The 15,087-nt window shown below is 42.1% G+C and overlaps 1 protein-coding gene across 3 annotated transcripts in view; it reads right to left on the reverse strand.

The window, feature by feature from the left end:
* Positions 1 to 15,087, reverse strand: part of kiaa0319 (KIAA0319 ortholog) — a 100,163-nt gene that overhangs the window by 44,770 nt on the left and 40,306 nt on the right. For all 3 annotated transcript variants that reach the window (XM_034058904.3, XM_034058903.3, XM_059013425.1), the window contains exons 12-15: positions 13,196 to 13,328; positions 8,201 to 8,349; positions 5,567 to 5,718; positions 5,144 to 5,282 (exon numbers count right to left, since the gene is read on the reverse strand). In XM_034058904.3, the coding sequence (XP_033914795.3) occupies positions 5,144 to 5,282; positions 5,567 to 5,718; positions 8,201 to 8,349; positions 13,196 to 13,328 (573 nt within the window). The remainder of the gene's footprint in view (positions 1 to 5,143; positions 5,283 to 5,566; positions 5,719 to 8,200; positions 8,350 to 13,195; positions 13,329 to 15,087) is intronic.

Below are 15,087 nucleotides of genomic sequence, written 5' to 3' on the forward strand. Positions count from 1 at the left end.
TTGCAGGAACGGATGCCAGATGTAGCAAAGCTGGAAGCTGATGTGACGGTAAACTCTGAGCATCTGAGAAAGCCGAAGAATGCTGTTAAGCAGTTAACCAGGTCATCGAAGGGAGAAAAACAGCCTTTCCAGAGGGTTGAGATTAGAGAATGTAGAATGTCTGTTGATATGGGTAGGCGAAAGTGTGAAGCGGGAACAGGGGGGATCCCTTGAGGATCCCTCAGCGTGTCAAACAAACTGCTGGAATGGATAGGAGAGTTGGGGAAGGCACATACATGAGGTGGTAAAAGTACTGGATTCCAGAGATATATGATTTAATGGTAGCAGGAGCCAGATTAAGAGAATCTCTTGCGTGGACGATGAAGGCTAAGATCCATTCTTGATTAAACGGGATAGGCTGGATATGGTTTTGAGCACAAAAGGTTGCAAATATTGTCCAGCCAGTAGTGTAGGATGATTTAGTAGCAGGAGATGAGCCGTGGCCATGTAGCGTCGGGCAGATTGCAGGAGGTTGGAGACTGTTGAATTCAGTTGAACAGCAGATTGGAGTTTGAGGAGGGGATGGGGATGCTGAAGGGACCAGTTGATGAAAATTGTATTATAAAATTGTGAGAGACAGAGATCCAGACTAGACATCAAAGCATTTGCATAATAAGGGGGGAGGAATAGCGCCCTCTATTAATGATGTTAACGGTGTCACTGAAAAAGAGGATTGATTTCCTTGTCCATTGCTGACCCCAGAGGTGAGCAGCTGTGACGATGGGGTATATTTCCAGAAGAGCTGTAGATTTTAGATGAGTGGATAGGCTCTGGGTTTTGGTGGGCCATTTGCTGGAGAACCATTGTGATCCGAGAAACCACCAATAATCCTAAAGAGAGCGATATTGTGGGGAGCTGAGATTAAGTCTTTGTAGAAATGAGAGAGGCCATTCCAGTGGATGATCAGTGTGGCCCACATCTTTATATCCTTCCTGGCTTCTGAAGATATATTGATGATGGAATTTAGGTTTGTTGCTGTAGTGGAGTGTGACAGAAGACGAGAAATGAATGTCCTACCCTGTGGGGATAATGCGTAAAGCAAAATTGGAATGTCCAAGAAGAGATAGTAGATTGTGTTTCTTGATGGACGCGGAAACTTGGAAGCTGTTGATGCGGGAGCGAATACGTTCTAGTTTAGCAGAAGGGAGACTGGCTTTGCATTTTACTGCATCAAGTGTTATTCCTAGAAATTCCAGTGAATTAATTGGGCCGATGGTTTTGTCTTGGGAGAGTGGAATGGCGACTGAAGAGAAGAGTGTTTTTAAATGATTCATTGCTTAAGCTGGAAGGTCTGAGGGAGGGGATATGAGGAGGAAGTCATCCATCAAGTTGAGGAGAAATGGAATGATCCAGCAAAGTGCTTCAGAGAGTGTAAAATACTTTTGGGCAGCTGCGGCAGCCAAAGGTACGCTGAATAGCGAAGGGAAGGATGGATGGGCATGACTTTAAAAGCATCTGAGATATCGGCTTTAGCCAACCATGAACTGTGACCTGCTATTTGAATGGATTTAATAGCGTCTGATATCTTGATGTAAAGAGGACTGATCGTGTGGAATGAGGAAATTTATACTGGATGCATGGCTTCCTCGAGATGTTGATAGATCAATGATGAGGCGCTTCTTTCCTGAATACTTGCAGGTAGCAATGAGGTGTGGAGATTTGACCAGGTTTAAATGAACTTGCAGCTGCTTTTGGACAGAGGGAGGTAGAATGCGCTGTGGAAGTGCAAACGCCGCAGGCATTAGCAAAGATGCGGTTAAAGAGGTCTAAGTCAGGGGAAGACCAGTCGATTATATGGTTGTCTGATGATAAAATGGAAGCTGATTTAGCTGAGAATGCTTTGTGGTACTTATAGAACATAGTACCACCGTATCTAACTTTATTTAACTAAGTCAAATAAATATTGATCCATCTTGTGGCGGCGGTGTGGATAGACTGAGCAGAGAACTCACCCAGGGTTAAATTCTTAAGAAGGCGTGGGTCACAGGAATTAAGGGTGACTAAAAGGTCCCTGCAAATCAACTACACGGTGGTTCAGAAACTCAGAAGTGGAGATAAGTATGGAAACTAAGTTGATATTTTTACCTTCCAGTATTTGTTTTCGAATATTAGGTGTAAGAGAATGACGCCTAATGGTAGAGGCTGAGTGGGAACCAGATGCAATTGCTGATGCGAGGTTGTATTCCGGAATGTCAATAGTAGGGACCGAAGATGAAGTACCAGAAGCGGAAGCTACTGCAGGATTAGAGGCTGAAGAGAAGGTAATAATGGCCACTGATGTTGATGGTTGAAGTAGAGTTTGCATGGGCTGGATGAGGTCTTTTAAATCGTTGAAGTTGCTCTGATGGAGGTGGAGGATGGGATCTCCAGATGGAATGGAGATCTGAGAAGGCTCTGTGGGAGCGTGTGCGGTGTATGGAGTGGGGGAGGAGCATCTGCTTGAAGTTGCTTGCAGACAAGGAGGAAAGCGGACAAAGCATTGCAGTAGAAGTTAAAAAGAGGTAGGCGATCACTGCCGGTTTAAGCACGATTGAGTCTAAACGTTTGCAGAAAACAAAAACACTTAACATGGAAGGTGTGTGTGATTGGGGTTTAAATAAGAAATTGGTAATGATAGACTGCAATGAAGGACTAAACTCTCTATCATATATATGGTTTTGGAATGTCTATGTATTCTTTACTAGTGAGTTTTCGTGTATTGCGCTCAGGTGCACTCAACACAGCAGCGACAGGGCACGCGTTGTGTTGCATTAACACAGTGGTGCACAAACATGGACTATGACTAAAGGGGCAGGGCCATTGACAATCACTTTAGAACTTGTAGAACCGGAGAAATTATGTTTGAAGTGGTGAGTGTGTCAGTGAAACTGCAGTGAACAGGTGCGACAAGTGTAAAAAAAAAGCACTAATGTTCTAAAAGGCATTTTTTCCCAGATTTAATGTAAATAGCGTATTTTTTTCCCCAAGATTTAACAAAAAAAGTCCAGATTTAGCTAAATACATGAATGTTAACAAACACATTCTTGTGTAAGCACAGCTCTGCAGCATACAAAGCCAAATCAAACGCATCAATGGGCATGGGCTTGCATTCTAAAGGGCAATGCACACCGGACGCGAGCAAATCAAAAATAATTAAAACTATTAAAGCAGTAAGGAGAAATTACATCTCTAATTGCTTTAATCAGAAAACAGTGCAGCTTAAAGTCTAACAGCTGTGTGCCTTTTTCTGATAAGCTGAATTTCAGAGCAGCTGATTCAAATTCCACGCCGTTCTGAGACACGGGGGAGGGGCGGAGCCAGCAGCACAACAGATAGACAAAAGCCAGGCGGTCTTCCCAGCGACAGCGTGTGGAAGCGACAGTGTGGGACAAGTACAGTCGTGAAAAAGTACAGTCGTGGAAAAAATGTATGCTAAAAAAGTGGTGTGGCATTTAAAAAGTTTGCGCACCACTGCACTAACATACGTTAATGTATGTTAATGCAACACAACGCACAAGCCCTGGAGTGTTATTAAAATGGATACAAAAAAGACATATCCTTCCACTTTGGAGAAAAAATAGTGCCTCAAACAAGGTTATATTACTTATTGTAAACATTAAACTGGAGGTTTTTAAAGTTTCCACTTATTGTAATTAATTTAAATGAATGAAGCCTCCCTGCTGGTCTCAAGCGCTCTGTAAACAAAGCTGACATAACCCGCAATGTTAGCCTTTTTAGTGACCAAGCATTTAAAAATACCAATCATGTATTTTTGTTGATAAAAGACAAAGTTCACTATCCACGCATTACTACCACTGACCTCAAGAAGCTGATACAAAAACACATTATTGGCTTGGTCACTAGCAGGTTACCATTGTGGTTTATGTCAGCACTGTTTACGGAGTGATTGAGACCAGCACCGAGGCTAACATAACAAAATCAGTACGCTTGAGCAGCAGAATTACATATTGAAGCATAGCATTATCGTAGCAGACCGTTTTGATTTTCAAGACAAACTGTTTAAGCCGATTACCATTTCTTTATGTTTCATCAAATCAATATAAACATCACCTGCCAAAGTATTTTTGTTTTTCTTCGATGTCATGAAGTTGTTGACTTGTTAAATCTTTGTGTCTTGCTTTTTTTTTTTTTTTCTCCCCCCAACAGAGGTTTTGCTTCTTGTAATTCTATGCACTTGTACACTGTCATACCTCCGAAATGATCAAATGTGACGAAAGGAATGTCACTCATTTCTAAAAACTCTCACAACAATGTGTATATTTATTGAGAGTTTTTTATGTTGTGTATTGATAATTTATTAATTGAACTGCTTCGGCTAAAATTAATTCTGCCGTGCATTGTGCTATTCTGCACAGTAAAAAAAAAAAAAAAATCCTCAACAGCCAATCAGCATACAACATCCAAACATTCCTTTTTATAAATAATGATTCTAGCTGGAGATTCATAGCTCAGACTGTGCTGGTACCTCATGGGTGTATTGTAAGTTCACATTGTATTACTTCACATAAATCCATTTCTGCTGTAAATATTAATTTAAAAATAAAATAATCTGTTTTTTTTCCTCTCTGTAAATTCATGTTAATGAAAAGTAAACTGGAAAGGTTCTTTAAAACTCCAATTTTAAAATACTTTTGCTCACAGAAACAGGCCCGTCCATCGCATTGAAACAAAGAAAGGTAAATCTATGTTTAGTATTATAGTGATTTTTTTTTTTATGTGCTTATTTTACAGTGACTATACTGTTTATTGTGTAGTCCGCTGAGATAAAAAAAAAATATATATTCTGGTGGTCCGTGAACAAAAAAGTCGAGAACCACTGTATTAAATAAAAATTAAAGATCTTGTTCAATGCAGATACTAATTTTGTGTTACTCCAAAGTGTAAAACTCCAGTTACTGTCACTTGTCTTACCACCACCCCTAACTTTTAAAAATATTAATTTCAGGTACATTACATGAAACACAGTCTGTGTTTTTTATTTTACCAGATTGCCAATGACGTACCCACCTTAGGCGGATGTATGAGGAGTTTGTCCTGAAAAAGTTACTAAGAAATGGCATCTCTTATCAGGTAATAACGTATAACTAAGTGTTTTTTTCCATACCAGGACGCACTTCTACCGTAGCAGTGTCAGTGCTGGAATCACCCTTGGCATCAGTCACTCGCAATTGGAAAATGTAAGTTCCTTCCACCAGATTGATAAGATATAGCAATGCTTCATGGTCTGAACCGTACAAGACATCCTAAAAAAGAAAAAAAACAAAACTGTAACAAATGTCAGCAGCAACAGTCCTACCGATGATTTGTAGTAAATAACTTTAATAATCTAGCCCATTGTTTTTTGTGAGGTACCATGAAGCATGTATTTGTTAACCCTAAGCATTTTCTTAGATCTTTTCCTACTCTACTCTACTCTACTCTACTCTACTCTACTCTACTCTACTCTACTCTGAATTTTGTACTTTTACTATTACTTTCAGTAGAAAAAAAAACTGCACACAATCAATTTATATGCTGAAGCGCTCACCCCAGCTGCAGGACTTTGGCCATCTCTGATCCACAAGTAGGATACGATGCCCTGGTCATCTGTAGACTTGTACCCATTGAGTATGACAGAGTTATTGGGGAGGACAACAATAGTGCTTCCACCAGCATGGGCTACAGGGGGAATGTTTCTTTCTGTAACGAAATTAAAAGACATCAGACATCCTCTACTAACAATATAATAGTGAGATAAAACTAAAGGCAAAATGTTGAACACTTAACTTGGGGTCAGAGCTTAATGAACTCCTGTTTAAAAGAAGAAAAAAAAAAAACACCCAAGACTCCTAAATTGCTTGTTTCTCAATGTATAAAATATACATAGGAGTGAATTAAATACGGAGGTAAAAAATGAGCAGACTGTAGGGTTTACAACAACAACAAAAAACATTGCTTACCAATGCTACCTGATGTATTGCACATCTACTAGGGGTTTTAATCTTGACATTTTCTATTGAACGATTAATCATCCGATCAATTAAATCGATTAATCACACAGGTTTGCTAGTGATATGAAATTGTATTGAAAGACAATTACAAGTAATACAAAGTATTAACATAATGCTATTTACTGCAAATGTATCATAATGCCAGCTAATGTTTAGTATACATATATTTGACCGTTTGAAAATATTTGCTTACACGCAATTGGAAGTTAGCCAAAGTGAGTCATTTAAAATATTAATTTTGTTTTTAATTGCTGTTTGTGGTGTTTTATGGGGTGGGAAGGCTCACACCTGGCTCCTTTTAATTTGAATGTTTTAGGAGTGGGAGGAGGGTGGTTTCCGTATTTCAATCAATGGTGCTGAGGATGGGTTAAAAAGCAATAAAAGGTGAAGATGCGGGTCTGATTGCGGTTAAATCAGTGTCCTATTGTAAGTGACTCTGCATATAATGCACAGTTCACAGCCTACCTTTGTAAATCGCTTTGTGATGGTGGTCCACTATGAAAGGCGCTATATAATATTATTATTATTATTATTATTATTATTATTATTATTATTAATAATAATAATAATAATAATAATAATAATAATAATAATAATAATAATAATAATATGTTTGAACACTCAACCCTGTCCAGCATTGGAAATTTCTTTAGCTTGTCTGAACGCTCAACAGCAAACACTGACTATATCACTGTAGTTAAAGCACTTAAGCCAGACGGTTTTTCAGACAAACAAGCTTTTCAATATACATTTTCTGATACCGTTTGAAAGAAATACGTTGAATCAAAAGAGAAATCAACTTACTTGCAACAATGATGATATTATAAACTGTCATGAAAGGAAAACACAGATGAGTAAGTACTGTGGTAAAGTAATTCAAGGAAGGTTCATAAGTTTGAGAATAAAAAGAGCATTATTCCCTGCCATGGTGCATTTTGACCACTAGATGTCTCCTGAAACACGCTGAAATAGAATCATTAACGTTCCATTCACTGTTTATTGGGTAATTGGTGGTTTCATTTTCTAATTAAATCCACTTGTACAAAAAGACTCTGTGTGTCCAGCTTGCGGAGGGTGTGTAGGAGCGCTTCCGAGCCGAATTGGTGAGAAGACAGAAGAGAGTGAGAAAAACAAAAAAAAAGATTTGTTGTAACTCCAGTGACTCAAACATCTGTCCCATGTATACTGTGTGTATCTTGGTGAACTACGATCCCCTAGTTTGGTATATGGTTGGGGAACTGGCTTATCCGTCCAGATGACAGTCACGGAAACAAAACACTACTTTGTAATTATTGCTCTGAAAAAGGAGTTAGCATTTTCTTTGTTTATTTTGGTTTTGTGCACAAGTTTGTTTAAACCTTTTTATTTGTATTTAATAAAAGTGCACTGAAGTGCTTAAACTGACAATTTCTGAGTCTGGCTCAAGTATTTCTAGAGACAGAACACCAGTGACCAGGGCATAATACCAGTTTTCAAGATCCAGCATTTTTCAAGATTTATTTTTCGTGCACCGTTATTTGATACCACGCTCAGGTAGACAAGATTAATTGATCAATTATTGTTTAAATTGATCAAAGCCCACAGGTGTGATTATTTGATTAATCATTAATTGATTAAAACCCCTAATTCCCACAACATACTTATTAAAATAATCATAATTATTTGGATATTTTTAAAACACATGGCTTTAGTCATAAATCAGTTTTCATTTCACTTTGGATCTTGCATCAAACCCAATCAGAAACGTGGTTCTTAACGTTTTTCTTAGTGTCCTCTTATGGAGTTCAATGTTTATTTATGTATTTATTTATTCTTTAACCAGGAATAAACCCATTGAGAGAGGTCTCATTTACAAGTCCTGCAAGATGACCAGAAACAGACAGCAGACACTAAAAACTGTTTTGATTGGTTTGTCTGTCTTTATCCTTTGCCAAGATCCTTACAACATTTGCTTAGGCTATCTTTTTTTTTTATGGTTGTCAATAGTTTACATTGCACTGGGTGTCGTCAGACACCTCAGTATTCTCTGTGTTATCTATGGAGGACATCCTCAGATCTCAGTTCTAAGCCATTTTTCCATAGAACCAATGTTAAAGCTGGGTTGCCTAGCCAAATTCAAGTAGACTTAGTACAATAGCTACCATTTCAGCCCTTAATCCTGCATCTCTCACCCTTCTTGACTGTGACAGCAGCCACAGCCGTGCTGGTCAGTCCCTGCTGGTCCTTCACAGTCAATCTAAACCGGTAAGTACCGATTCGAAGCCCTGTCACAGTGGCTAGCTGTGTGTTACCATTTTCAATCTTTACACCACTTGGACCACTGAAACAGAAGGAACACAACAATAATGATCATCAACATGCTATAAAAGTAATACCAAAATATATATTGTTCCAGCTATGTGTCTACAAAATGTGACACCATCCAGCACAGGCTACGACTCAGGGTGCTCAGAGGCTCACGCACCGCAGGAATTTTATATAAGTGAAGTAGGAATTGATTCAGCTAAAGTGTTGCCACATAGTAAAAAACAAACAAACAAACAAAATCAGTCACATATAGTTAACTATCATTGTGGAATAAAAAGATTGTAACTAATTTAGTAGTTTAAATATGAAACTAGTGTATAACACACACATATCTACATTATATAATGCAATATTTTGAACAACCAAGAGCATACAACCACAAATGTTTTGTAAGAATTGCATTTACTTTGCATTTTTTTGATCAGTTTCACTCACTATCTGACCTGAAAGCTCATCAGAATCAGCTAAGATTGAAAAGAATCCTCTACGCTTCTTCACTGCTGTTTTTTTTATTTTTAAGAGAGTGTGTCAGGGCAGAAGACCCTGCTGATAAATGTATTATTGTGAGTGTATTGAAAGGTATTGTTTAGTGTATATTTGGGGGTGAATTATTGTATAGTTAAATGTGGTCTGGCAGGGGCGATTGTTAGTGACAGTTAGTGATTATTGATAAATTGGCTGTCGGTCGTGCAGAGTAAAATTCTCATGTAGAATGTGACCAACTCCGGATTGATTAATTTATTGCTAATGGGAGATGGTCACTGTGACAGGCTGGACGAGTCTGTGACGTCAGACAGAAGCAGGAACGTAAATGGACACCAAATACTGCAGATTTCCAAACAAAAAGACGCGGCTGGCTGCTGTTTTTATTAACAAATAACAAAAAGAAATAAAATATTTTAACAAAAAGAAACTTGCTCACAGAGCGAAAATAAAACAGGTAAACAAAACAAAATCACAAACACAAATATAACACAACACAGGTCAGTCTGGGCAGATTGCCTTCACTGTTCCTATGTCTTTTAAATAAAGTTTCGTTTTTTTTTTTTCTCACGCTCCTCTCGCTCTCTCCTCTCTAACACCCACCCCGAGTGCCGAGAGCTGCAGGCTTTTATATTAGTGACCGAGGGATTACCTATCTATTATTTAATAATCCCCCGGTCACATTCTGCACAGGTTTTCTAATTATTCCTGGCAGAGGACGAGCACCAATCTCGCCTCTGCCAGAATACGTTTACATAAAACAAAACAAAATAATAACAAAACCCACGGCGCTCGCCGTCATTTAAACATTTAACAAATACAATAATAATAATAATAATAATAATAATAATAATAATAATAATAATACAAAATAACACAGGGGCGGAGGGGGACCTCGTTCTAAAATAAAATAAACAAATCAACGTACAGGGCACCTCGCCCCGTTACATATCCCCCCCTTGTGCAACGTACACTTGTCCCCAACGGCCACCTCCCCCCTCAATCTCAAAGTCCCGGAAGAGGGGGAAGCACAGTGTCCATGGGGGTGGCCATGGTGGGAGGTCCGGCACCCCCCAATTCTTCGTGGCTGGCAGCTCCCTCTTCCGGGGCTCCCACCACACACTATCCTGCTGCGAAAATGCGGCTGGGGTAGTTGGTCTCCTGACCTCCCCCCCTTTCTTCATGGCCGGCAGCTCCCCTTCATGGGGCTCCGGCCACAGTGTAGCGACCCCAGGCGAAGCACAGCCCACGGCGACCCCAGGTGACGGCAGCAGCAGCGGACCCTCGGGAGGCGACGGCAGCAGCAGCGGGCCCACGGGAGGCGACGGCAGCAGCAGCGGACCCTCGGGAGGCGACGGCAGCAGCAGCGGACCCTCGGGAGGCGACGGCAGCAGCAGTGGACCCTCGGGAGGCGACGGCAGCAGCAGCGGACCCTCGGGAGGGGAGCCCCTGGCCATGGAGGCGGCAGCGGGAGCTCCACTTCTCCCTCGTACCCTGTACCCTGTGTGGAGCAAAAGGCAGCCCCAGGCGATGCGGAGCAACAGGCAGCCCCAGGCGATGCGGAGCAACAGGCAGTCCCAGGCGATGCGGAGCAACAGCAGCCCCAGGTGATCCAGGCGTGTCATCCCTGAGCGGAGAGGGCGTGGCATCCCTGAGCGGTGCGAGGCAGGCATCCTTGGGCGGTGCGAGGCAGGCATCCTTGGGCGGTGCGAGGCAGGCATCCTTGGGCGGTGCGAGGCAGGCATCCTTGGGCGGTGCGAGGCAGGCATCCTTGGGCGGTGCACGACAGGGCGGCAGCGGTCCCTCAGGAGGCGACGACGACAGCGGACCCTCAGGCGGCGACTGCAGGAGGGGAGCCAGGACCAGCGGTGGTGCTGGGGTTGGCCCTCTTCTCAGCCACTGCGACCCAGCGGATTTCCCCCTTGCTCTGCTCAGCAGCCTATGCAAGGGGGCTGCAGACCGCCAGCCTTCTGTTCCGGTCCATCCTGTCGTAAAGGGAGAGGCAGCTCCTGCTCCTCTCCCTCGGGTGGTGGTGATGGAGGCAGAGGCAGCTCCTGCTGCTCTCCCTCAAGTGGTGGTGGTGGAGGCAGAGGCAGCTCCTGCTCCTCTCCCTCAGGTGGTGATGGTGGAGGCAGAGGCAGCTCCTGCGGCTCCCCTTCTGGCTGCGAAGGCGGCAGGGGCTCCTCCCCTTCTGGCTGCGAAGGTGGCAGGGGCTCCTCTCCTTCTGGCTGCGAATAATACAAAATAACACAGGGGCGGATGGGGACCCCGTTCTAAAATAAAATAAACAAATCAATGTACAGGGCACCTCGCCCTGTTACAGTCACATATATAAAAACCCACAGCTTTTGCTGGTCGGGTGCGGTGTTCAGGGAGTAAGAATGAGACGTAAGTGAATATACAAAGAAAGATTACTACAACTGCTACTCGTGCTGGATGCATGGTACTTGTTTGTTTTGTGTGTCTGTTTCTTTTGGCCATCGTGCCCTTTATTTTGTTTCTGTTAAAACTATTTATTTTCAATAAATACATGCATCTGCCCTTCATACCCCACAGTACTGCCTGTTGTGTACCCATCATTTCCTGTTCTGACATCACCGCTAAGCCATCCTGTTCACAGTCTCTCTCTTTTTTTTTTTTTTTTTTTTTAATTTTAGTAGTCAGCAATTATTTTTTATTATTTTCTCCCAATTCAGAATATCCAATTATTATTTAAGCTCAGCTCACTGCTACCACACCTGTGCTGACTCGGGAGTGGCGAAGATGAACACACACTGTCCTCCAAAGCTGACCACTTCTTTTCACACTACAGACTCACCATGCAGCCACCTCGGAGCTACAGTGTCAGAGGACAACTCAGCTCCGGGCAGCTTACAGGCAAGCCCGTAGGCGCCCTAGCCGACCTAACCCCCCCTCCCCCCTCAGGGCGGCGCTCGGCCAATTGTGTGCTGCCGCCTGGGAACGCCCGTCCACGGTCAGCAGTGGAATAGCCTGGACTCGAACCGGCGACGTCCAGGCTCTAGGACGCATCCTGCACTCCACGCGGAGCGCCTTTACCGGATGCGCCACTCGGGAGCCCTGAGAGTCTCTTTCTAAGTCTGCATTGCCCTGTAGCATAGAACTAGCATTGACATAACCAAACACTCCCCATCCTGCAACCCTCCACTTACTTTACAACTATCCATACACATTTTTACCACATTGGATAAGCTGTTCTGAAAATGCCCAAAACTCAATCATTCGTTTTAAGTGATTTGTTTAAAAAACAAACAAACAAAAAAAAGATTTTCAACAGGTAAAAAAAAACAAACAAACAAACAAACAAAAAAAAAACATTGAGGCTGGATTCATAAAGGATGTTTACCAGGCATTTAACTTTAGACGTGGCTAAGTGTTACATGCGTGCAAACTGGAGTTTAGCGGTTCTGGCTAAAAATGTCTTTCAACTAAACTTTAACCAGAAAAAAAACGTTTTAAACAACCATTTATCTTAGCGTGTCTAAATGTCAGCAAGGCACTGGTTAGCTACGTTCTTGCAACTGCCCACTGGTGGATTAGCCAGTGGTGTAAAGGGTAATATGCATTCAATCGCATTATGCGTAAAATAACAGCAAAAAATAGTGCACAAAGAGAACATGCATAGGTAACAAAAAAATAAAACGTATAAAGAGACGGCGACCCTCGAAAAATCAAAAAGAATGCCAACACAACTAACGTTGTTATTAGAGTCCTGTAGATCAGGGCACATTTACTTCAAATTGCCTCTTGCCTCTCACAGCCATCAGTTCAGCAAGTCAAAAGGGGTGGTGCTTTTTTTTTGCAACAGATAAAAGGGGGAAAATATAAAATAATATTTTTCCAATACTGTACTGATTGTACACACATAGTGCCTCTCAGTTTTCATATTAATTACAATTTTGAATACTGTACTGCAGCTGGTAATACATTAACGAATGCAGTTATTAAATACAGTTAGATTATCACAGGGACAGGTTAATACATTATTAAATTGCAGCAAAAAATAAATAAAATGAATGCACTTTTTCATAATAGTCAATTTGATGATTGAAATTAGTAGTAATGTAAAGTAAAAAAGGAATGAGTGAGTATTTATTTTAGCTCTGCATAAATGTGACAAAGAGCTTGAAACAAGACTTAAACAAGTTCTACCCTTGTTTAACACATTCTATTGTATTCTGGTTAACTACGTCTAAACCTTGGAACAGACTTAAGTGCTTGCAGAGATAAACAGGCTTTATGAATAAATGACTAAAAATAACCGCAGGATTTAAGTGCAGCTACATTTTTTACGTGTCTAAGAGATAAACATGCTTTATGAATATGGCCCCATATGTTTAACAGGTGAAAATGAATACCTGATATTCTGCCACTGATACAACACAATGCCTTGGTCATCTGTGCTCTTGCTGCCATCCAGTGTAGTGCTTTCTACTGGAAACGTTAACTCTTTATCAGGGCCAACCACTGCTACTGGTGGACTGTTATTCTCTAGAAATACATAGAAAAGGAGTTTAAACATAAAGTCACCCCTGCACATATACACCTTTGCATTGGTTCCTAAGCTCAGACATTTACTATTGCCCTCAAGGTTAACCCTTTGGCAGGAAGCCGATTTGATAATTTAGGTAGTCAGCATATGGTTATTCAACCTCACTGAGCTTTAGCAATATAATTAAAATTATATTTATAGAAGGGGTTATTACATGTAAAGGGGACTGGGAATCTCTTCATACTGCTTCATGTTATCCCTAAAGACAAATATAATTAAAGCCTGCTGTAAAGTCTGTGGAAATTGAAAACAAACTAGCTATCTACAAAAACATGAGCAAACAAATCTTTACAAGGTGCGAGTTGATTGCTGCCCTATTTTCAACTGTGCTGTAATAAAGGCATGACATTTAATTTAGTAAGTCAAGCTACAATCACACTTCCTAATAATTTCAGTGGTTTCATATTTTTCTTTTACTCTTAAGTTACATTTATTTCCACTGGGATATTTAACTGCATTGAAGGTGATTTTTCAAAACAATTACCCCTTGATCTACAGGTAACCAGGGACAGGGACAGAGGCAGATAGATAAGTTCCTGCTTCTAGTAATTTTAACTAACTACATTTGGTGACATTGTAAGGTGGTGTTTGAATTGGCTGAGTTAGTGTGTGAGTAGTACCAGGTGAGTGGCTAAATTTATTAGCAGTTGATTTTGCTATTTGATTGGTTTCCACACAGTTTAGTTGATTCTTTTGCCAAGCAGGTGTAACATTTAATCAAGCAGCTTATTTCGGCGCCAGCACGAAGCGCCAGCAAACCGAAGAGCCTCAACAAAAGAGCCAGGAGTCTAGCTGTGGGAGTCTAGCGAGGGGAGGCCTGCGCTGAGACGCTGTTTGACTAGATCCGAACCTAACGGGCCTCTAGAAGAAGCTATCTACTAGTCAGGTCTGTACCCTCCACCCTATTGCTCCTACTGTGCCTTTTGTCTTGCTTGTCCTTCTATGACTGTCTCTCACATCCCTGTTCTGTCCTCCCGTCCTCGTCCTCTGCCCTCCCTCCGCTGCTGCTCCTCCAACCCCTCTAACCTCATTTCTCTGCCTCTCCCCCCCTCCCGCACACTCTCTGGTACACTCTGGAACTGTCACTCTTCTGCTAAAAAGCTGATTTCATCTCTGCCTTTGCCTCCCACCTCTCGCTCGATTTCCTTGCTCTCACTGAAACCTGGCTGTCCCCTGATAACACTGTTACTCCTGCTGCCCTGTCCTCTCTCTACGTCCTGTCCCATACCCCGCGTCTCACTGGACGGGGAGGTGGGACGGGTCTTCTCCTCTCTCCCTCCTTACTCTTTTCTGTCCCCTCCGATCTCACCTCACTCTCTGTCAATACCTTTGAATTTCATGCAGTCCAACTAACCTCTCCCTGTCAACTCCTGCTCATTGTTCTGTACCGCCCCCCTGGGCCTCTCACTCACTTTCTGGATGAACTCGACTATCTACTCTCCTCCCTCCCCTCTCTGTCTACCCCGACTGTCCTGTTGGGTGACTTCAACATCCATCTCTCCAACCCCAGCCACTCTGCTGGATTCCTCCCTCTCCTTCACTCCTTCGACTTCTGTCTCTCTCCGTCCCCTCCTACCCACAAAGCTGGCCGTCAACTGGACCTCACCTTCTCCAGGGCCTGCTGCCCCTCCACCCTCTCTGTCACCCCCCTGGACCTCTCTGATCACTATTTCATCTCTTTTTCTCTGTCTCTCCCCC

The sequence above is a fragment of the Acipenser ruthenus genome, chromosome 3, assembly GCF_902713425.1.
Source record: "Acipenser ruthenus chromosome 3, fAciRut3.2 maternal haplotype, whole genome shotgun sequence".
Lineage (NCBI taxonomy): Eukaryota > Metazoa > Chordata > Actinopteri > Acipenseriformes > Acipenseridae > Acipenser > Acipenser ruthenus.